Here is a 23,320-nt window from a genome sequence, read left to right on the forward strand (position 1 = left end):
AGCCTTTCAGTATTATTAAAATATGGTTAATTTTACGTATTTTGGCTCCGTGCACTGGAACAGGCAAGAGCGCTAGAGTGGTAGGAGCAGCGGCTGTGCAGTAACCACAAGAGTGACTTCAAATTCAGTCGGACTTAAAAAACTGTGAATATGTTGGCTTCTCTTTTATCTAAAAAAAATTCTTTTGTACACAATTTAGGGTAGCTTAGCAAGATAAAATGAACTATCATAATTATTCTGATGAAAAAAAAAATTTATTATTGAATCATTGTGTTAAAGTTATTGTCAAGGATTTAACCGCTTTTTAACACTAAAAAATCTTATTTATAATAACCATTAATACCACACGTTTTTAAAAACATCTCATGGTTAAGAGATAATGAAGAAAAAAGTCGTCAACGTATTAAATTTATTAGAAGGTAAATATACTTCGACATAAATTATTTAATTTTCGGAGAACTGATATCAAACTATTACGCAATGAGCTTGACGTTTAATAATTTAACTTTATTGTTGATAAAAAAATGTAGCATAGGGATAACTTGTTAGTAAGCTAGGGACATTGTTGTATCCACGTAAATGGACCAATTTTTGCATAGATCGAGGTGAGAAAAGCCATTTTAATTACTATTTGCGTCTGACATCTAGGATAATGAAAGCAAAAAAATCTTTCTGATAATATTTATGAAGAATTGACTGCATTGTAAAGTCTATTCTTCACTTGACAGTAAATCTGTTAACAACCAAGTATAAATAATTTTTTTCGATTAACTGATGATAAATATTTTAAATGATAAGTTAAAAATACAAAAAATTGTAACACTTATTCAAGTCTACATTCAAGATAAGTAGTAGGATTCAAAATTCACAATTTTCTGTAACTTGTCTTTGGAATTTTTTAATATTCATTTTTAGTTTTTTTTTTTTTTTTTCATTCGATGGATCGATTAGTACAAGTAGCCACAAAGGTCATTTTTTATTATTTTTTTTTTTTATCTGGTGTAAGCTGCAAAATAATAACTGTATGTTACTGACAATCTTACTAATATATAAGGTAGAATCGCTAAAATCGTAATTGCTAACCGCCAAAACTACTGAATGGATTTCGCTGAAATTTTGCATACTGATTCTTGATGATTCCGAGATGGTTTGTGCAGAGGTTTTGTCTTACAAGAGTTGATAACATTAGCGATAAATAAGCCCAAATTTTTGCTAAAATAAGCTAGCTTTGCGCTTTAGTTCAGTAGGATGTGCTAGGTGGCGTCGAGGTAAAATTAAAGCCACCCGCCATCAAAGATAGTGAAAAGTGGTGATAAGATGCCCCATCGAGTTGACGATTATTGTAGACGTTTATCGGCACTACATCAAGAACAAAGTTGTTAGTCGTGCAGATGGTCATCCCAGCTACCGATGACACTCTTCTTTCATGGGCAAGCAAAAAAATCGGTTTTTACCCCGGATCGCCAAGATAACCGAGTGCCACGGAAAAATAGGCGTTCGGAACGTCAATGTCTCCGGGATAATAACAGGAGAAGTGTCTAGCCAGAGCACATCCTGCTCCAACACTTTAGAGTTTTGTGGCTGTTCAACCACCTGGCCAAGAGACGTCGAAGAATTTTCTACTTCAAATGCAAGCCAAGCAAGACAGCCCTGAGGAGTACGGGCAGCCACAAGAGCCTCCTTCTTACTGGTCGTTGCAACGGTATACCTACCGAGAAAGTATTCTCCAGGCCCACTTTCCCGTCTAACGATCAGCGGTTGGTTATCCCGGGAACGACCTGAATACGAGATAGTCTCTGATCAGCGGCGTATTTTCTTCCAGTACGGTCTCCGTACACAGAGACTCCAAGGATAATAGTCAAGCTACCCACAGCTGGGTCTTCAACATCAAAAATAATAATAAGGAATAACTAAAAAAGTCACCACTGGCCTTTTCAGGGCTATCATAAGTATTTACGTTCCCTACTTAACCATCAATCTCACCAGTTCTTTTAAGAGCCACTTAAGTTAAAAATACCTTGCCAACAAATACATTTTTACTACCTTTTCCGAAAACGATTATGTAAATGATTAAAAGACTATGTAAAGCCGGCCACTATTAAAACAAGTCAATCATTTTCTGGCAGACGTCACGAGTGGAGTTGTTCGTCGCAAAACTGAAAATCCCGGTGACCAACGACCCTACATTATCCCCTTAACTCTAAGCATTCAACCAAGAATCACCGATCCTCTCTAAGATCTGCGCTCGGAGAACCGAACAACTATGAAGGAAAAATAAACTTGAGCCAACGGGCAAGCATCACGAACCAATCTCTCCGCCTTGAAAAAAAGGTGCTTTAGACACCAACGTCTTCGACGTGATACCAGGAGATGTTGGGGAAGAGCTCTTCAACAAGCTATGGAGGCGATCACGTTTGTACGTTTGCTGGAAATTTTAGTCAAGAAAGGGTCATTGGACGTCGAACTACCTTGCCAACTAAATATATTACAACCTAATCAAGTTGAAAAAAATAGCCTTCAGGGCTCACAAAAGTCTCAACTATGCCAAAAGTTGCAAGAAGTCGAATTGAAAGGAAAACTTCAAATGCATCTAATAAATGCAATTTTAGGCGTCAAGAAAATGACGCTGAACATTTATCGAGATTAAAGCAGCATCAAAATCGATAAATCAAGAATTTATTAAGTGAGAGAGAACCTTTTTTTTGCTGTAACGCTCATAGTAATCACTTGAATCTTCCAGATTTGTAAAGAGGTAGAATATGTCCTTGTATTTTTTTGGCGATAAAAAATATAGAGATTAAGCTCCAGGACTTTCTTGCTGTGGTAATAAATTTGTGAGATAAGAAAAAATACTTTTTTTTAATTACTTATTTTTTGTGAGTTTTAAATCTTTACAGCTTTAATAATAGCCCTGTTCATAGATTATACAGAAGAAACCGCAAATCAACGGTCTTTTAGGGCCAACGATTATTTTGTGGCATAAGGAATGCACGGTACTTTATCATTTAAGGGGATTTGGGAGTATCATTTAGAGAGGTAAGGAACGGGAAGTCCATCCAGCACGCGCAGATGGGTGATCAATGGCAATAATTTATAATTTTTTTTCGAAAATTTCCCAGGTGAAAAAACTGAAAAAATTTATTTGCACTTCTGACATGCTTAAATATAACATACATTTTTTTGGAACGATTCTACATGTAAACGTTTCTCCCAAACCTCCTTACATAGTGATATCGTATATCGTCATGTTATTATCCATTTCTCTTTTTGTCGATGTCATTACACTTGTCTTTTTATTCGCAATTGAGATTTTTTCTGGTAACGTATGCTGATCATTAATTTTAACTTACTGAACCACTAAAAACGAAGCTGATTATGTTTTAGTGTTGCACTTATCATCAACTTTTTATTTTGCAAAAATCTCGCAAACTATTCATACGCAAATAAATATTCATGTAGAGATTAATTCCGCAAGTTAGAAGGTATCGTTTAAACCTTGAATGGCTGCAACATAATGTATAATATTTACGGGTACTTGCTGCAAAATTCTGTGTGTTGCTGCACGATAAACCTATTTGAGTTGACAAAACTTTTCCACTCAACTTTTCAGTTCAGACTCTTTAAAGTTTTCATAAATATTCTTTTTACATTTTTAGACTAATTCACACATTATTGTAATAAAATTACGATACGTTTAGCATTTACAGTGAAAAAAAAAAAATCTCTAGTATTGAGTGGGTTGGACTCGCATTGCGGAGGTTTATGCAAAATTGAAAAACAGAGCGATCAAAGTAAAACTTAGAGATGGAAATTATTAAGTTACGACACACCTCTATGCACAATTTTTTAGAAGATAACGAGATCAAATAAGAATAACAACCCTTTGGAAAGTTGTTGTTCAACACAGGCTTTTATGCCCGTATCTAATTTTGACGTAAGGAGTCAATGACAAGACTTTTTAGAAATAAGTTATCATTACTGAAAACTACGTTAATAAACCATAAATTATCAGATAACGTGTAATGTTAAGTGTAAATCTTAATATATTTTTAAATCTTAATAAATTTGTCTATTGTCGTCGTTTTTAGTAATTGGAAGAATGACATGTGGCACCACAGCTTGTAGCAAAAGTTGGAATCTGGGAAGGAAGCTACAAGCCAGTAGCATGAAATCTACATAGTTCAGATATCTTTGAATATCTTAAAAGTTAAGCATTTTATGCTAAAAAATGATGAACTTGTAGAAAATCTAGTTACTTATAAATAAATGCTGGGCTTTAAGGGCTATAAGCTTTTTTATTAAAATCACAACTGAAAGCTACTGCTAAGTGTAAATATAAAACTAAAAAGAATGTACATTTTTAATTGATAAATTATACTGGAATTTTGTTTTGGATCCTTTAAATTATAGATTTCATAGTTTTATATGAATATGATTATTTCATTGAAATCTGGACCCTTTTGAGATTTTTTAAAACTCATAGTGCGTTAACCACAATCTGGGATACACACACACACACTTACTTTATCTTAATTTTTATAGTGTCATACACTCGTTGAATACTAACATTAGTTATGAAAGTAGAGGTAATTGTATTTTTCGCAGTGTTATCACAGATACAATGCATCATGATCGTCGCAATCATACATGATAGTATTTGTTAATCAGGTAAAAAATTTGGCGATATTATTAGCTTTTGATGACCATCCGTGCTGCCAGTGGTAACATCAGTTGGACACCCTCTGGTTACCCTGAATAGTATTATCATTAACTTTTAAATTTCTAGCAACAAAATTAAACATAGCCATAGAGGCCTATGTAGTACAACGATATTTAAGTGGGTTATTATTATTTTTTCTTGCAACCCTAACTAAAATTGTGCTTAGAGACGTATAATAACTTAATAATTAGCATATTGATTTGCGCATGAACTTCAATAAAGCTATTAAAACATTTCATTAGCATTTTAATTATTATTATTATTATTATTATTATTACTGTCACTATTATTTTAATATTGTTATTAACAATGCCACACTTAATCTGCTTGACTCAACAACCAATTTCTATTTGAAAGGTTCTACTTTTTCTTGTTGGGATTTTCTGATCACCTGATGTGGTACATCAGTATAGCCTATATATTATCCTCACAAGTTTTCATAAATGTTGAAAAACAAAATTTACTACAAATGGTTCCTTGTATAATATATACTTATACATAGGTATATCAGTTTTTATATATATATATATATATATATATATATTTTAACGACAGTGGCACCGTTAACAAGAACGTCTGAGAGAATTCACATCTTCACTACAAGATAACTGCACTTCTGTATGCATGTATTTTAGACTTGAGCATATCCCAACTTATATACATCATGGTAGGCATTACGGATAAGAGCGTAGGGGAAGCAGCTCTCTAATAGGTCCATTGTGAGAAACGGTGACTCTTGAACAATTTGGTCAAGTAAGAGGTAGACTGACTCGCGGTTCCGTGTAGCTTCCTTGTCATTCTCTTGACCGAGCCTTAGCAAGCTTGAGGAAGCCAATGCCAAAAATTCTTTCATCCTATCTTCAATGTCATTTTGACCACAAATAGTGAAAAGAGCACCAAATATGTTGTTAACAGCTGTGGCCATGCAGTGAATATTATTAGAATGACCTTCAAGTGATGCTCTGTAAAAAGAGTTTTCGTTACGTGCAAGTTTTGGAATCGAGACTGCAACAAAAACCATGAGTAAACAAACAAACACGTGTTCGTCCTCATCAACCTCAGCTTTTTGGCTTTTAAGAGCTGAAGTAAGAGTCGGATCAACCTTACAACTTAGTCCGGCAGCTGATGTCATCTCTGAGATAACGCGCATCGGATCCCCTGCAGGTAGATGATGTCGGAAATCTAAAATGGAACTTAACAGAAAGGGAATTCTCTCTTCAAGTACGCTTACAAGAGCGTTTTGAGCGAGTTGCCGGAAACTCAAAATTACCCCAATGATAGTGACTCGTTGTAGGACGTTGTCGACGTGCTGAAGCTTTTTAAACTGTTCTCTCATAACTTCAGGCTTGTCAAAATTGGTTCTGAGAGAGATAAGAATGTCTTTGTTGCTAGCCACAAGTTTCTTAAGCTCCTGCACTTGACTCGATATATGCCACATGAGGGTCTCGTTCAGCATTTTCATACCATAGGGACCTATCAGCTCAGCAAGTGCGCGTAGCTCATTCAAGTCAGAGAACTCTTCAGCATTGAACGGAATCGAACCTTCAACTGAAAGGCTGACAAAAGAGTGCTGATTGGGTGAGTAGCAGATGTTGCCAGCACTGACGCGCCTTAATAGAATCTCTGAATACCACTGTGTATAAATAGCAGCAATCGTTTTCTCTCCATGGCTGTCAAGGGCTTGGGTTTGTTGGAGGAGTCCATTGTTGAAAACACGGGTTATGTCTAAGTGTACATAGTTCTCGACAGTCTGTAGCACGTTCATGTACGCACGCACACTTACGAGGAGCTCAGATGGCTTAGCAATGACATTGGAATCAGGATCAAACATGACCATACCCACAAGTGCTCTAGCAAATCGTGTTTCAAGATGTTGGTGCAGGTACTCCCTTGGAGCAAATGTGTACTCCCATACGTTGATAGTGGGACAGTAATTAATCGCGTAACAGAGCTCTGTCAAGGCCATGTGCAACTTGTCCATGGTAGTGAGCTCCTCTCTGGTTTTGCGGTAACTCTCATAGCCTGGCTTTTGTATTTCAAAATTTTTTTTGTTTTTGTCTTTCTTTTTCCTATTAACGACTTGCGAGATAAGTAGAGCGCAATGCTTTGGCAAAAGTTTGTCGCTCATGTTGCACTGTTTATCGCATATCGTCGTGATAATGTTTTTGGCTTCCTTTGCCATTTCATCAAGGTACATATTGACGACCGACAAGCTACGCTCTCGTATATGGTGGCGTTCCTCTGGACAGAGTTCATGAGTGCAACTTTGAAAGTGGCTGCAGATCAAAGGAAAACCAACGATGTAACGATTCTGAGCTGGAAATTCGAGACACATGTGAAACTGATCCTCAAAAATTTTGCTGTAAAAGCAAAAGATAGAAAGATCAGATGTCTCGACTAGAACATTATCAAGGCTGTCAACCATTTTAGTATGGAAAATAGTGGTATCCATAAAAGATGCCAGTTCTCTGTTATCAGCTAGCTTAAAGCTACTTTTCCCAACTGATAGATAAGCTTGTATTCTAAACCAGTCAAGTCTGAATGCTCGAAAGTCAAAGAGTTCGTTGTCCTCAACTTGTTTGACTGTTAGACTTGCTATGGTTGAGCACATATCACTTAATATTGCACCTTCTTCCTCAGGGCAAACAGGTAGATTTTGAATAATTTGATGCATTGCTGGTGCATCAAAACCAGACAAATACTGAACGTAGTATCGTTGAAGTACCTGAAACAAAAACGAGCTTGGTTATAAAGAGTAAGTTTTAGTTCATAATTATAAATACTTCGACTGATTCGTTAATTTCATAAAAATAACGTGATGCTACTGCTAAACTCATGAACTGACAGAGATATTAAATATTTTAATTTCTGATGAGTGGAGTTAAGAAAAATATTTTTAAAAGTTATTAATGCTGACATAAAGATCTGAATATAAAAAATTATTTAAAACTCCAATGTGATAAAAAATAGTAATTATCTTAAGAAATTAACGAAACTAGGTCGAGCCAACGAATCTTAGCCACTAAACTGTCAAATACCAGGTTCTACTTAGTGTAAACTCTCAAAAATAGGCTATTTACCCCATAAATAAAACGTAGTAACAAGGGGCTACGTGATTGTACAAAAAAATTTTTTTAAAGAAGGTCCCATAAAAAAAAACTACAATTTTAAGGATAGTATAAGACGTCCAATGACAGTTGGATAAAAATTAAAATAACGTCCAATGATAATACTGTCAAATTTTCTATTTATTAATAAACAAAACGACGTTTTAACCGTTTGGACAATGTCCCGGCCCTCATCAGGTACAAAAATCTATAAGTAATAAAAAATTCTTTACAATACAAATTTTGATAAATGCAATAAACGCAAATTAAGTAAAGTTTATAATACACCTCTGACTCTTACGAAGGGAATGTATGATCGTAATGTAGTCAGAGTTTCAAGTTTTGTTGCTTTTATACCCTGCACATATACAAATGACACAATATACGCACACAATACAATCAAACAAGAATCGCAGGTAGTTCCTTGTGAGACATACGTAAACAGATCATGTTTTCCTAATACCATAAATGAAAGGGGCCCTCAAACCATGTACATAGAATTAGCCTCCTTTCTTAATTGACTTAACAGGAGACTTGTAACAATCTTTCAATTTTTCTGTATCTTGTTGTGTATTAATATTATTATTGAAATAATGTTTATTAAACATTTCAGAGAACTGGCGCTTCTTATAATTTTGTTGTGTGTCTAAAATTTTTATTTTATCAAAATTAAAGTTGTGTGTAAATTCAACGCTATGTTGTGATAGTACAGATGTATCCTTATTTTTCTCTATGTCTCTTTTATGTTTTGCCATTCTTAATTTTAAAGCTCTCGATGTTTGACCGACATAACAGCAGTTGCAATCTGCACATGGTATGTGGTAAACGACATTATTTTTATCGAGTGGCTCTGTGACATCTTTTCCAAGTGATAAGATCGAATCCAATTTATTGTTTAAACTGTATATAAGACCAATGTGAAGCTTCTTACAAAAATATTTAATAGGACCGTGCAAGTGGGGAATATACGGCAATGATAAGATTACTTTATAATTATTATGGTTTCTATTGCGAATGTCAATCATGTTCATGTTTTTTAAGGTATTTATTCTTTTGTTAAAAAATTTATCAATAAATTTTTGAGGATAGTTGTTAGCTAGTTAAAATTTATTGATTAATTTTAAATTATCGTTATGAAATTGAGTGTCTGCTAACTTAATGGAAAAGTCTACTAATGTGTAAATTATGCCTATTTTATGTTGTATTGGATGGTGGGAGAGAAAATTCAAGTATCGGCCTGAACGTGTGGGTTGTTGGTACCAATTAGTTAGCACTGAGTTATTTTGTTGAATAATGATTTTTAAATCTAAAAACTAATGCCGCTGTTGTTGCATGTCTCAACAGTGAATTGTAATTCCGGACAATAGCTATCAAATGTGTTTTTAATATAGTTAATGTATTTAGTAGGCACAAATATGAGAATATCATCCACATACCGCACATACAGTGGAACATAAATACATAACTTCTCTAAGCATGAAATTTCAAGTAAACGCATTACAAGATCACACAGTACTGGACTACAGGGACTGCGCATTGGAGAGCCAAAAATTTGTTTATAAAATTTCTTGTTGGGATGGAAAAAAGTTGAATTCAAAATTAAAGATACACCTGTGCAAAATTCATTGAGGGAAACATTGATTTTACCAATCAAGAATTTCCAAAAATGTCTTATTGCATTTATGATTAAGGTTTCACTAGTATTAGTAAATAAACTAACAACATCTAGACTAATAAGAGTGTGACCAGGTGAAATGATAATATCTTTTTATTTATTTTTCAACTCATAACTATTTTTTACGTGTGATTTTGCCCGTAGAATATTCTTAATCAAAAAATCAGAAAGAAATTTTGAAAAAATATAAGTAGGTGAATTCAGTGTCGAAACAATGATACGATAGGGAAGTCTTTTTTGTGTATTTTTATTAGTCCGTAGCATTTAGATAAGTTTTTTTATGAATATCTTCATCAAACTTATTTAATTCATCAAAAATACCGTATTGACCCAACTTGCTTACAAAACTTTTTGTATCTTTAATTAATTGCTTTAAAGGATTATTTTCTAGCTGTGAATAATATTCATCATCACTTAACAATTCTTCTACTTTATAAATGTAAGTTTCTTTGTCAATGACAACAGTGATATTACCTTTGTCTGCTTTAGTAATTAAAATGTGTTTATTATTTTTAAGAAATACTCGTGTTCGCTTTAAATTGTCTTGGAGTATTCCATCATTTAAAGAAAGACGAGTAGATACATTGTGTCTGTTGTTACCAACAATGTTAAGTAGTCCCCTTCGGACAGTCCCAAATTCTCCAAAATATTTTAATGAATGTTCAACATTTCCGTATATTCCCTACTTGCACGGTCCTATTAAATATTTTTGTAAGAAGCTTCACATTGGTCTTGTATACAGTTAAAACAATAAATTGGATTCGATCTTATCACTTGGAAAAGATGTCACAGAGCCACTCGATAAAAATAATGTCGTTTACCACATACCATGTGCAGATTGCAACTGCTGTTATGTCGGTCAAACATCGAGAGCTTTAAAATTAAGAATGGCAAAACATAAAAGAGACATAGAGAAAAATAAGGATACATCTGTACTATCACAACATAGCGTTGAATTTACACACAACTTTAATTTTGATAAAATAAAAATTTTAGACACACAACAAAATTATAAGAAGCGCCAGTTCTCTGAAATGTTTAATAAACATTATTTCAATAATAATATTAATACACAACAAGGTACAGAAAAATTGAAAGATTGTTACAAGTCTCCTGTTAAGTCAATTAAGAAAGGAGGCTAATTCTATGTACATGGTTTGAGGGCCCCTTTCATTTATGGTATTAGGAAAACATGATCTGTTTACGTATGTCTCACAAGGAACTACCTGCGATTCTTGTTTGATTGTATTGTGTGCGTATATTGTGTCATTTGTATATGTGCAGGGTATAAAAGCAACAAAACTTGAAACTCTGACTACATTACGATCATACATTCCCTTCGTAAGAGTCAGAGGTGTATTATACACTTTACTTAATTTGCGTTTATTGCATTTATCAAAATTTGTATTGTAAAGAATTTTTTATTTCTCATAGATTTTTGTACCTGATGAGAGCCGGGACATTGTCCAAACGGTTGAAACGTCGTTATGTTTTTTAATAAATACAAAATTTGACAGTATTACCATTGGACGTCATTTTAATTATAATTTTAAGGATTTATAATGTATGTCGACTAAACTTAGTATTAAATTATTATTTATAAGAAAGTAATAAAAAAAATTGAGTGAATAGTCTTTGAGTTTCGTAGTAGCAGCAGCACTGCATCAAAAACTTGTATAAGCTCGTGCATGTTTTCGCGCATATACGTATTTACTGCGTTTAAAAATATATTATTACATAGGTGGGTATAGACAATGTGTACATAAAAAAAGAGCAGCATTCACTGATTACTTTTCGTCCTATTAATTGTGTTGAAATAAAATTGTTTTTCTTTTATAGCATTAAACAAGTACGCACGAGACATTGGTTTTTCTCATGATAAACAGTGTATTCAGTCGAGTGTATACCCATCAGATTATGCAGGTACATATACATATGACTTGTAGTTGACGCAAGACGCAAAAACAAACTCAAAAAAAGGTTTAAAAGAAATTTTGAAACAATCGAAGTCAACTTTTTCGGCTCGGTTTCTATTTTTATGAGAACAATATAGGCCATTCTTTAAGCACATTTGTATACATGTTAACATTATTTTTTTTTAACTTTGGGGAAAATAATACATTTCGTTACTCAGCCTAGAAGTACAGGTCATGTTTTATTGTTTTTTCATAGTATGTATGTCAATTGCTTTATGATGAATGAGCCTATAAATGATTTAAGTATAATTTGGTTTTATTAGAATGAAAAATAAAAAATTATGTCTGATATCATCAATTTTGTCTCAAGAATTCAAAAACAGAGAAACAAAAAACTTTTTTTATAAAAAAAAATAAAGATACTTTCACGTCCATAACGCATTTAAATGGCAATGTATGTACATTGCAAATTTGGGGGTCATATACAGTAAGATAAAAGCTTACCCGCATGACATCATAATTTTATGCCTCAAGCAGTGATGCCAGACGGGACGGAGCACAGTGGTAAAGCTCGAAAAATTCTCAAAATTTGTGCTTCCAATGAATTTTTACTTAAATTAAACGTTTTGAGGCTTATTTTGTTCCTCAGAACTTAAGCTACAAGGATCTGAGCCCTTCGGACGTTTCACTATTTTTGATATATATGTGTTCCAGGTATATATACAGCGGGTTTCCATATTCAAAATACTATGAATACATAATGCGTTGTTAAAGTTAACCGATTTGTACAAAAATTGGTATACGGAGTTTATGGGGTCACTGATTACGAATCAAAGGTTAGAATTTAAAATTTCAGTGGGGCGGATCCAAGATGACGGACAAAATTTTTAAAAATAAACCGATTTCTACAAAAATTGGTTTACAGGGGTTTTTGGGGTCGCTGATTACGAATCGAAGGTCAGAATTGAGAATTTCAAGATGATGGATCCAAGATGGTGGAAAAATTTTCTAAAATTACCGTTTCCTGCTAACTTTGAGATGTAAATATTTTAGAGTTTTCTGATTCGAAGATGGCAGATCCAAGGTGGTCGACAAATTTTGGAAAATCGTCCGTCTTCTGCTAACTTTAAGATGTAAATGTTTTGGGGTTTTCTGATTATTATTCTGAGGTTACATTTCCTGATTCGAAGATGGTGGATCCAAGATGGTGGACTAAACTTTAGAAAAATTGCCAGAAAATGCATCACAATCTCTGCCTCTACTGAATTTTGACTGGATTAAGGTTTTTTTGGCTTACGTTACTTCTTACATCGAAACCTACAGTGATCTTATTCCCTTGGAGAAGTGATGTTAAAAAATGTATGCATATTTACTAGGAAAATTTCGGTAATTTGTGAAATTCCGACGTTCGGATCAAATTTTAAACTAGTTTTAGATATCCCAGTAGGTTGAACTTCTATGTGAGTGTTTAGTATTGAAAGACAACAAATGTAAGGTTACTAAATAATATTCAGGATACAATATGGCGGCCGATACAAAATGGCCGATTGTCTTTTGTCTCACAAGGCATGAGACATGGGGTTTAAAGGGAAGGGTAAACTGAGAATAGCATATGAATAGAACATAATCCGTTCATAATCTAATAATACTATAAATGAATATTTCAAGATATACATATTATTTATTAAGAGGAACAAATTTCGTATTTAGAAGTATCTGTTCCTTAACAAAACCGTTATTATATGATTAATAACTCTCGTATTCAGATACTTCATCACTTGTATCTTCCATCGATGTATCTGTAGATGCACAGTTAACCAACAAGTTATTTTCACATTTCTCTACCGAGTTTTCATTCTTGCGTTTGAGCAGAAATATCATTTCGTCCGTCAGACACGTACTCTATTTTTTAGGGGTCTCACGACGTAACGAGAAAAATGAATCAGAGTTAATCATCAATCTATGGAAAATATCTGTTTTAGTTGCCACTCTAAAAAAAATTTTCAAGTTCGGGTAACAACACATTTAAGATAGTACAAATTCTGCTTAGCATTGTTAGAGTTTAAGAAATTGGTTGTTCTTTGAAATAGTAAAGGTTGAAAAAACAATATTTTACTCTGAATTCCTCAAAGTTGATTTGTTCACCAGATGATACAACGGCCAGAATAATCTTAAAACGTCTTACAAGTTCCACGTTAAACCCTTAAATTTAGTTGATTTGTCTATATTATACTACTTTGGAATATGCATTTTAAAAAAAGTGTTGGAAAGAAACAGCATTAAACCTGTTACTTCAGATACAGCATCGACATTATTAAAAAATTTTCGAGCTATGTTGCCGTTATTAGTATTACCCGCACCTAGAGTTGGCGCATCGACTTATATTCCTAGTTTCTTTATGAGACCATCTTGAATTAATTTTTTTTTTTTGCACGATTTCTTGATTTTTCTTCTTTACTTTGATCATAAAAATTAATTGTACAACCTTGTGCGTAGTAGGAATAATTTTTGTTACGTGATTGTCTTAAAGTCAATAAAGCCTATATTTCTTTACATTAATTGAGAAGGTGTAAAACAATCTTGTAATATTAAAGCACGTCTGATTGTGATAATAATTATTACACCTCTTGTACAATAAATACTCTATGAATTTTCGGTTTTTAATAAATATGTATTAAACTAGCTTTTCTCTCAACTTAGTTGTTATCAAAAGAATATATAACGTTGGTAAGCAAATCAATTTCTTATTCATTTACTATTGTAACGAGGTAAAACTGCGATCTGCCGTTTTACTCGTTCGTCGCGCCTTTTCTGACGGGCCGCCGCCTATTGGGTCTTTCGCAGACTAACGGCCGCGGGCGATATGGAGAATCGCGCTGTTATTTATTTTTTTTATGTGATGCCCCCCCCCTCCAGACCAATGGACGACGAGGTAGCAGCAGCACGGACAGCACGACGACAAGGAGCGACCCTCAACGAGTGAGCGCTCGAGCCCTGCCAGCATGCTTTTAGGCCGTTCGACCGATACAACTGCGAGAGAAGATGCGTGGACTTTGCGGCGCAGCGGTGCACCCGATATATGCGAGATGCGCAAGAGAGTCAGTTGGGATTTGCCTGTTGAGCCAGCGTGCGCTTGTGGTTGACGATTTTTCCCGCGCGTTCTTTTTCTTGTTCGTGTGTTCTTGGAGAGTTTCGCGGAGAGTTTTCCGGGTGTAGCTGAGGTGGAGAGAGTGAGTCCGTGGAGAAGAGGTAGAGGACGAGAGAGAGTAGGGAGGAGTACCGAGAGACGTGGATAGGAAGCGTGGAGGGTGAAGAAAGAGAGAGAGGTTCGACGACGACGACGAGGCGAGCAGTGGGTCCACCAGCCGGCGGCCTCCAGGGTTATGTACACCGCGACGTAACGTCTTATTCTTCGTCCCTTAGAAAAGGACGAATTTCCTTCCCCATTCCCCCCCCCTTTCTGCTGCGTGAAAGCCCCCCCCTTTTTTTTTGTTGATTAGAATTCCAGGGATAAGAGGACGAGTGAGCAGAGCAGATCGAGAGAGAAGAGCCAGAAAGTGAAGTAAAAGAACTCTTAGTAACCAGCTTCCCCGTACCTTTGACCCGGACCCCTTTCCCCCTTTGTATTTTACAGGTCCCGGAGGATGCAGTGTTACACTATCAGCTATTGCACCCTACTTGAATATTACAATTATAATTATTTGTTAATGAACAGATACTTCTAAATACGAAATTTGTTCCTCTTAATAAATAATATGTATATCTTGAAATATTCATTTATGGCATTGTTTGATTCTAAACGGATACCGTTCTATTCACACGTTATACTCGGTTTACCCTTCCCTTTAAGACCCAAGTCTCATGCATTGTAAGACAAAAGACAATCGGCCATTTTGTATCGGCCGCGATATTGTATCCTGAATATTATTTAGTAACCTTACATTTATTGTCTTTCAATACTAAACACTCACATAGAAGTTCAACCTACTGGGATATCTAAAACTAGTTTAAAATTTGATCCGAACGTCGGAATTTCACAAATTACCGAAATTTTCCCTGTAAATATGCATACATTTTTTAACATCACTTCTCCAAGGGAATAAGATCACTGTAGGTTTCGATGCAAGAAGTAACGTAAGCCAAAAAAACCTTAATCCAGTCAAAATTCAGTGGAGGCAGAAATTGTGATGCATTTTCTGGCAATTTTTCTGAAGTTTAGTCTGCCATCATTGATCCACCATCTTTGAATCAGAAAATGTGACCTTAGATTTGTAAACAGCAAACCATAAAACATTTACATCTTAAAGTTCGCAGAAAACGGGTACTTTTCAAAAAATTTGCCACCATCTTGGACTTGCCATCTTCAAATTTTGAATTCTGACCTTCGATTCGTAATCAGCGTCTAAAAAACCCCTGTATAAAATTTTTTGTTCAAAACGATTTATTTTTAAAAATTTTGTCCGCCATCTTTAAATTCTTAATTCTGACCTTCGATTCGTAATCAGCGACCCCAAAAACTCCCGTATACCAATTTTTGTACAAATTGGTTAACTTCAGCAACGCATTATGTATCCAGAGTATTCTGACTATCGAAAATTGCTGTATATATACCTGAAATACATATATATATATCAAAAATAGTGAAACGTCTGAGGGACTCAGATCCTTGTAGCTTAAGTTCTGAGGAACAAAATAAACTTAAAAACGTTTAATTTGAGTAAAAATTCATTGGAAGCACGAGTTTTGAGAATTTTTTGGGCTTTTTGGACCACTGTGCGGCGTTCCCCTCAAAGCAGAATCAAGCACTCTAGAGACTCACAAGCTATGGGCTTTTTTCCTCTCCAAGTTATATATATATATATGGTTAATCTAAGCCTGCTTCGCAGCTCATATATTACACTTACAACTTAGGAGGGATAGTACTCTACAGCCAGATGGACTCATTATTCATTTTTGTTTTTGCTTATCATACCTTCGATTTGTACCTACGATTCTTTTTTTTTTTTTTTTAGATACCACTTTAATATGTTCATTGAAAAAGGTAAGTGCTTACAAAATTTGTGTTCGTAATTAATTTTAAATATATTGATTTTTATTTATGTATTGTAAATAAACGGCTTTGAATAAAAAAAAGTATGACTTTATTGTGTCAGTTATGAACTAAGAATACTCACTGCATTCTAATTACCATCACAAACACCTTTCAATAAAGGTTAATAACACTCACTAAGCTCCGATAGATAGTTATAAGAGTTGCAATTTTTCTTCGTCAGAATAACATTAATTTATAAACAAGCGCCTTCAACCAAACAACAGTAGTGAGCTTGAGTGTATCTTTATAAGTAAAAAATAATACTTATCAATAAACAAGCAACTTTAACCCAAAAACCTAGTGTACTCAAGTATTTTTGTTTTTACTAAATAATAGCATTAATTACATAAGCAAGTTTAACAGAATCATCAGTGCACTCTAGTATTTTCACCTTAAATAAATTGAAATTTTTATCAATAAACAAGCGCTTATAATACAATGACCCAGTATACTCAAGTCCTTTATTATAAATAAATTAAAATGTTAGTTAATAAAGAAACACCATTACTAGAGTAAGCTAGTGCACTGGTAACAAAATAAATAAAAATAGCAATCAAAAACAAACACCTTCTTAAATACCACTGAGCATTTGATTATTTCCATTGGGACAAATGCATTGAAAAGTAAAGACATGACTATAATGAAATGATTTTAGTTGAACTTAACGTTGACAGTAAATAATGATAATGTTGGTACAAATGAAGCACTTTTATGTTAATAATGTAGTGTGCTTAGGTCGTTTAATTAGAAACAAGTTAAAATATGCAGGTGCCTTGACTAATTGATAACTTGTAGCTGATGATATTGTTTTCAATTCTCCAACAAAAATTATCGAATGATGCTGTGCATTTGACTACTTATTTGTTATCAACTTTAATATAAATTGTTATTTATAACTCCGATATTAAACAAGTGTTTTAAACTCTATATCACCCTGCACCTTCAGCTTTTACTTTTTGATAATTTGAAATCTTATTTATTATTAAAAAAGCACCTTGAACTATATAACGCAGTGCACTAAAATCCTTTTTTTTGTCTAGATATATCTTTACATAAATATCGTAGTACACTTTCGTAATAACGCTGCACATATGATCATTTTTATTGACAATTAATGCCATAAATAATGAATAAAGAAAAAAATATAACTAAAGGATTTTAGTGAACTGCATTACGTAGTTGAGGGCGCTCTTTTAATGATAAATAACAGTTCTAATCATCAAAAAGTGAATACTTAGGGGCTGGGTTACATAAAGTTAAAACCACTTGTCTAATATCACATATCACAGTTATAGAAAATAACTAACATTAAAGTCAAGTCACAAAAAAGAAGTCAAGCACACAGCATTATTTGATCAATTTTTCTAGGCATCAAAAAAATACCATGACATATATTATTAATTGGTCAAGGTACCTGTACATTAAATTGCATTATCAAAATTCTTTTAATGCATTTATTTATTTATTTATTAGTTATTGCATTCACTACTGACAACAAGAATCAAATGCTCAGCGGTATTTGGAAAAAAGTATTTGATTATTAATAAACATTACTAACTTTTTAAAACACGAAAACATAAATAGATTACGGTATTTAAGTAAGTATTTATCAATACCAAATAAGCGTTATAATTCACAATTGACACAGACTCAAGTGCTTAAAAGGCTTTAGTACTAATGAACATTTAATGTATTAAACATACAAAGACAAAAACGTACTGGACTATTTTGTTATAAGCACTTACTTATTGATTAAAATATTAATTTATTTAGGATGAAAAGGGTAGAGCGTACTGGATTATTTTGTTAGTTACCGTCCGGAATATTATTTTATTAATTAATAAACCAATTTTTATCCTTTGAATTCAATCGTCTTACATAAATTTGATGTTTAAATGTCGCACGCAGCTCCGATTTCAAAACTTTGCGCTTGATAGTACCGCCGACCGCCAGCTAGGTGGTAACTACTAGTTTCTGGCGAACATCACAAGTAAGAAAATTGCTTATAGTACATAAGAAGGGCTGGCTCACTCGACGAGACCTACGCTACGGCAGAGGCTACAGCACCAATTAATTTGAATAAAATACCTTTGTCTAAATACCACGTTAAACTCCATGTTTTGACTCTTACTCTACCCACTCTCGTCATCTTTATCTACATTATATGGCACTGTTGTCTAACTACTGTGAGAATTAGACAAACTATCAAAGCTCTTTGGCACTAGTAGTCGCGTCTTACATGATATACTGACAAGGGGTCCTTCGCGACTGCTGTGGGTCACTGTCCAACCATCCACCAGCCACACTAGCTTTAGCGGCGGTATCGGACTCCATCAGAAGCACTACCTCTCCACGCATGTAGCCTCTAGCACAGGGTGTTTACTGCTGCTCGATCCTCATTGCCAAACCACCCATCAGTGACAGCGACTCAAGCGGTGGCATTGTATTCCAGCAGAAGCACTGCCTCACTATACCTAGAGTCTCCAATCCAGGGTTCTCCTCGTTAATTCATCTCTACAGCCAATTCGACATCCTAGGAAAGGATTCTTGCCCATGCCGATTCCCTTTCGCTGTTCTAAGCCACTCACCCCAATAGGCCGCTCATAACATGTAATAAGCGCTTGTTTATTGATTAAAATTTTATTTTATTTGAGATGAAAAGATCAGAGTGCACTAGATTATTCTGTTAAAAATTGGTACATCAAGCTAGCTGGCTAAAACCTCATGCCACACTAGGCATGAGGTCTACAATTTGTCGCTAATTTGTTACTAATTTGTTACGTCAAAACTGATCTTGTCGCTCATTCCCCTTTTTAAATAACGATGTAAACGTTAGCTTAATATCAAGCTAGCTGGCCACACATGCTTATCTACAACTAAGAGGCAGATAGCTCCACAGCATTTGCACAATAATTTGTCACTGAGAGATAACCCTATTGCCGATTTTATTGCCAATCTTAAAATAAGCAGAAACGCAATTTCTGCCGATCGGCATATCAAGCTAGATGACAACACGTGCGTATCTCCGACTAGGAGGCAGATAGCTCCACGGGATTTGCACGATGATTTGTCGCTAAAAGATCATCCTGTTGCTAATTTCATTGCCAATCTTGAAACGAGCGAAAACGTGACTTCTGCCGATCGGCATATCAAGCTAGCTGGCCTGACGTGCGTATCTCCAACTAAGAGACAGATAGCTCCATGGGATTTGCGCAATATTTTGTTGCTAATTTGTCGCTGAAATATCAGCCTATTACCGATTTTGTTGCTGATCATAAAACGAGCGAAAACGCGATTTTTGCCGATCGGCATATAAAGCTCATTGGCCACACGTGCGTATCTCCGACTAGACGGTAGATATCAAGACGATATTCAAGCTAGAACTTGTCGCTTTTTTGCCGCTCAAAAAAGAGCTAAATATCGTATCTTTAGTTAAAATGCAGATATAAGTCCACGGGTTTTTCACTGTTCACGATAATGTGGTCAAGTACATATTTACTTAATGCTGTGATATTGCTCTGATAATAAACATATCGACAACTTCTGCAAAAACTAGCACCGGTAAAAATTTGATGTTTTAAGTAACGTAAGTAAATAACGAATGGTTTTAGTCTTCATTTGGGCATCGATACAGTCCAAGGAAACACGAGATGGGAAGATAAACGCGGTCAGACATTTTTGTTGTTTTTATTATTTAGGTGTGTGTCTGTGTGTGTGCATGCGTGTGAAGCTCGTGTCATTATATGTATGTTAATATGTATAGATATGTGTGTTTAGAGAAAGTGACTTGTGCGGATTTTACATGCTTTTAGTTTATATACTAATATCATGGTAAAATGATGCGGGCATCCGCATAATTCCTATTTTGACCTCATAATAACCCTTTCGTAAAGTAATTGACCGCATAACTCACCATTCATGCACACACATATAAATATATCTTCCTATATTGTGTAGCTATCTGGGTGGGGCTTTTCACACAACCCTTACAGCGCCCCCACCCATAGGTCCCCTTTAACCCCCCGCCACCCACACTGCCCCCCACAAAATAAAGTAAAAATCATTTCATTTTCTTCCTTACTTTGACACATAACAATTTTTCTCGACGACCCACATAGACCCTCAAGTATTTTTTTCGTAACTCCCTAACGCCCCCGACACTACTTTTATGGAAACTGACAGGGATCATACCGTCTTTCTCAGACCTTGATGTATATACAGACGTGTACGTGTCGTATATGTATTAATCTTTTGTTTTTAAACTACTTCAATATTCGATTACTTTAAGACAAAACTTCCTTATCGCTATGATTTATCTCTTCGTCAAGAAGAAATTGAAAGTCATAATTGATTTATAGGGGATTGTTGTGGAAAGCGTTATTATAATCATATATTGAATTATATAGTTAACTGCTACATTACATGGTTAACTGTGTGGGGCATTTCAAGCAACGCTCCACCACATAAAACCATTTATCTTGGTAGTTAAAAGATTATTCAATCATTCGTGTTTTACTCAAAGTCTTTTAAGAAAAATATCATTTACTACATCATAAAAATAATATGTCATATACATTTTTGTACTGTAAAAATGTTCATTTGTAAAAGAATGTTAACTAATGAGAAAATGTTGATTTCTTATCAAGAACGTTTTTTTTATCTATTTTTCCACAGCGCCCAGAAGGCAAATTAATGGACTTTATACATACGAATAATTAATAACCAGTCCATTTATACAACTAAGAGAATGATCAGAAATTAATTTATATCAATTGAATTTCAACCGACTTGTAGGTATGAAGTTCTTGGTGCGCGAAGCATTTTTTTATTAGCATGTATGATAAAATATGTATACAATGTGTTTTTTATGGGTATGTGTTATGTTATTTTGTATCAATACCAATACCTATACCAATACCAATACATACATAAGGTGAAATTGCATTTAGTTGATTATTAATACAAACCGGGAAAGTTTCGCATTATGATGACATATTTTACGAGTCAACTTATGAAGCCCTATCAAACCACGTAGACTAAGGTCTATTCCTATTCTGTTTTAAAGTAATGTTGAAATCGGTTCAACAGATAAACACAACATAAATTCATAGGATGGATTATGAGGTAATAAATTTTGTTTATACATATAATAATATTAAAATCATTTTATTGTTTAATATATTATTACTTATTATCGAAAATGTCTTTCCAAACTATATTTATAATGTCTCAGAAGTTTTTTCTATAAATTTTAACAAAAGTTCCATTTTTATTTTTGCATCTCGGGATATGAGCGATAATTTATCGCTGATTTGTCGCTGAAAAATCAGCCTATTGCTAATTATATTGCTGATTTTGAAACGAGCGAAAACTCGACTTCTGCCGATCATAATATCAAGCTAGCTGGCCACAGGTGCATATCTCCGAGTAATTTTCACTTTGTATAAAATTAACTGTTACTTGCATAAAAGTATTACTTTTGACTCAATGTTAAAGTTAAGTAGTTTCTGTTATTATGGTGTCTTGTAAGTTCAGAGATTATTAAAAGCTTATCAACACAATGTAAGAGTCGAGCTTGCTTATATATTTATAAATTTAAAATTCTAATATTATTCGAGCACTGACAGGTATTACCATTAGACCCCACAAGATTAAAGCTTTTCTTACTACTAACTTTTAGTTTCTACGGAATTAATCCCATGTTTTTGGATTAACTAAAAATATTCGCTTAGCTCGAGAACGAATTTAAACATTCTTGTTTCTTATAAGTATATGTAAGACAAAATATAACTCTCAGCACTGGGAATACATCACCACTGACTTTTATCTTATGCGTATAGCAATTTATGGCCGAATCATATTTTTTGCCGTTTTCAGATTTTGATCGAGAAAGTATCGTAATTACTTGTTTATTGACGTTATTAGGTAGATTGTTATAAAAAGTTAATACACTGGCTGCAAAATTGTAAAAACAAAGCTGATGAGACTCTGTGGGGGAAGCAAGAAGTAGCGTAAGGGAGTAAAATTGAGCGACGGTTCAAATAGTGTTAGGTAATTTTCTTAAAATTAATGAAAAAACTACAAAATAAGTCTTTTTTTTTGTGCGGAGCTAAGGGGGCTGTGAGGTTACGCGGTGGGAGCGAAAGGCATCGGGAAATGATAAAGTACGACTTTACCCCAAAAACTATATAATATGGCAAGATATATCTTTCCATGTGATGAAGTGATTTTGAAGGGTCATGCAACCCTCCTCCACACTGGCAGTCAAATTTTTTTCTCTTCCCCCCCTCCTCCCAGTAAGAAAATATTCGCTTTGCTTCTCAACTAAGGTAAAAGACCCAGTTATGAGACAGGTTTTTGATATGAGTCGCGTATTATAAGTGATTTTCGTCATATAAACGGTGTATTATCCTAATTTTCAACCAAATAAGAAATATTTACTGTCAAAAAGTAAAAAAATATTTGAACTCTGACTTTTAAAGTGTTAGATATTATTAAAAATTAATTTTATGTTCGTTGTTCACATGCTCTAGTTTATGGAACATTGATTTGTACTATGACCCGGTGTTCCATAAATTTGCCCCTATTTATGAGACATAAAAAAAATTGAATTTATGTACTTATAATGTATATATTATGTTTATTAACATATTTTACATAAAATAATGCACAGTAATAAAGTATTTAATAGCTTGTTATGTATTTTAAAACTAAGTAAATTGAAATAAATACTAATAATGGTAGGATTGGAAATACACAGGTAAATCTTGAATCTAAATATTAGACTTTGAATAAATAATTTAACGTTAA

At 34.1% G+C, this 23,320-nt stretch overlaps 1 protein-coding gene across 1 annotated transcript in view; it reads right to left on the bottom strand.

Annotated features, from left to right (window-relative positions):
- Positions 1-5,250: 5,250 nt before the first annotated feature.
- Positions 5,251-23,320, bottom strand: part of Hem (Nck associated protein 1 Hem) — a 62,793-nt gene continuing 44,723 nt past the window's right edge. The window contains exon 2 of the mRNA XM_014349254.2: positions 5,251-7,445. Within this exon, the coding sequence (XP_014204740.2) occupies positions 5,352-7,445 (2,094 nt within the window). The 3' untranslated portion in view covers positions 5,251-5,351. The remainder of the gene's footprint in view (positions 7,446-23,320) is intronic.

This window comes from Copidosoma floridanum, unplaced genomic scaffold (genome assembly GCF_036245765.1).
Source record: "Copidosoma floridanum isolate Cflo_tuat_1 unplaced genomic scaffold, Cflo_Japanese_pri ptg000004l, whole genome shotgun sequence".
In the NCBI taxonomy this organism is placed as follows: Eukaryota; Metazoa; Arthropoda; class Insecta; order Hymenoptera; family Encyrtidae; genus Copidosoma; species Copidosoma floridanum.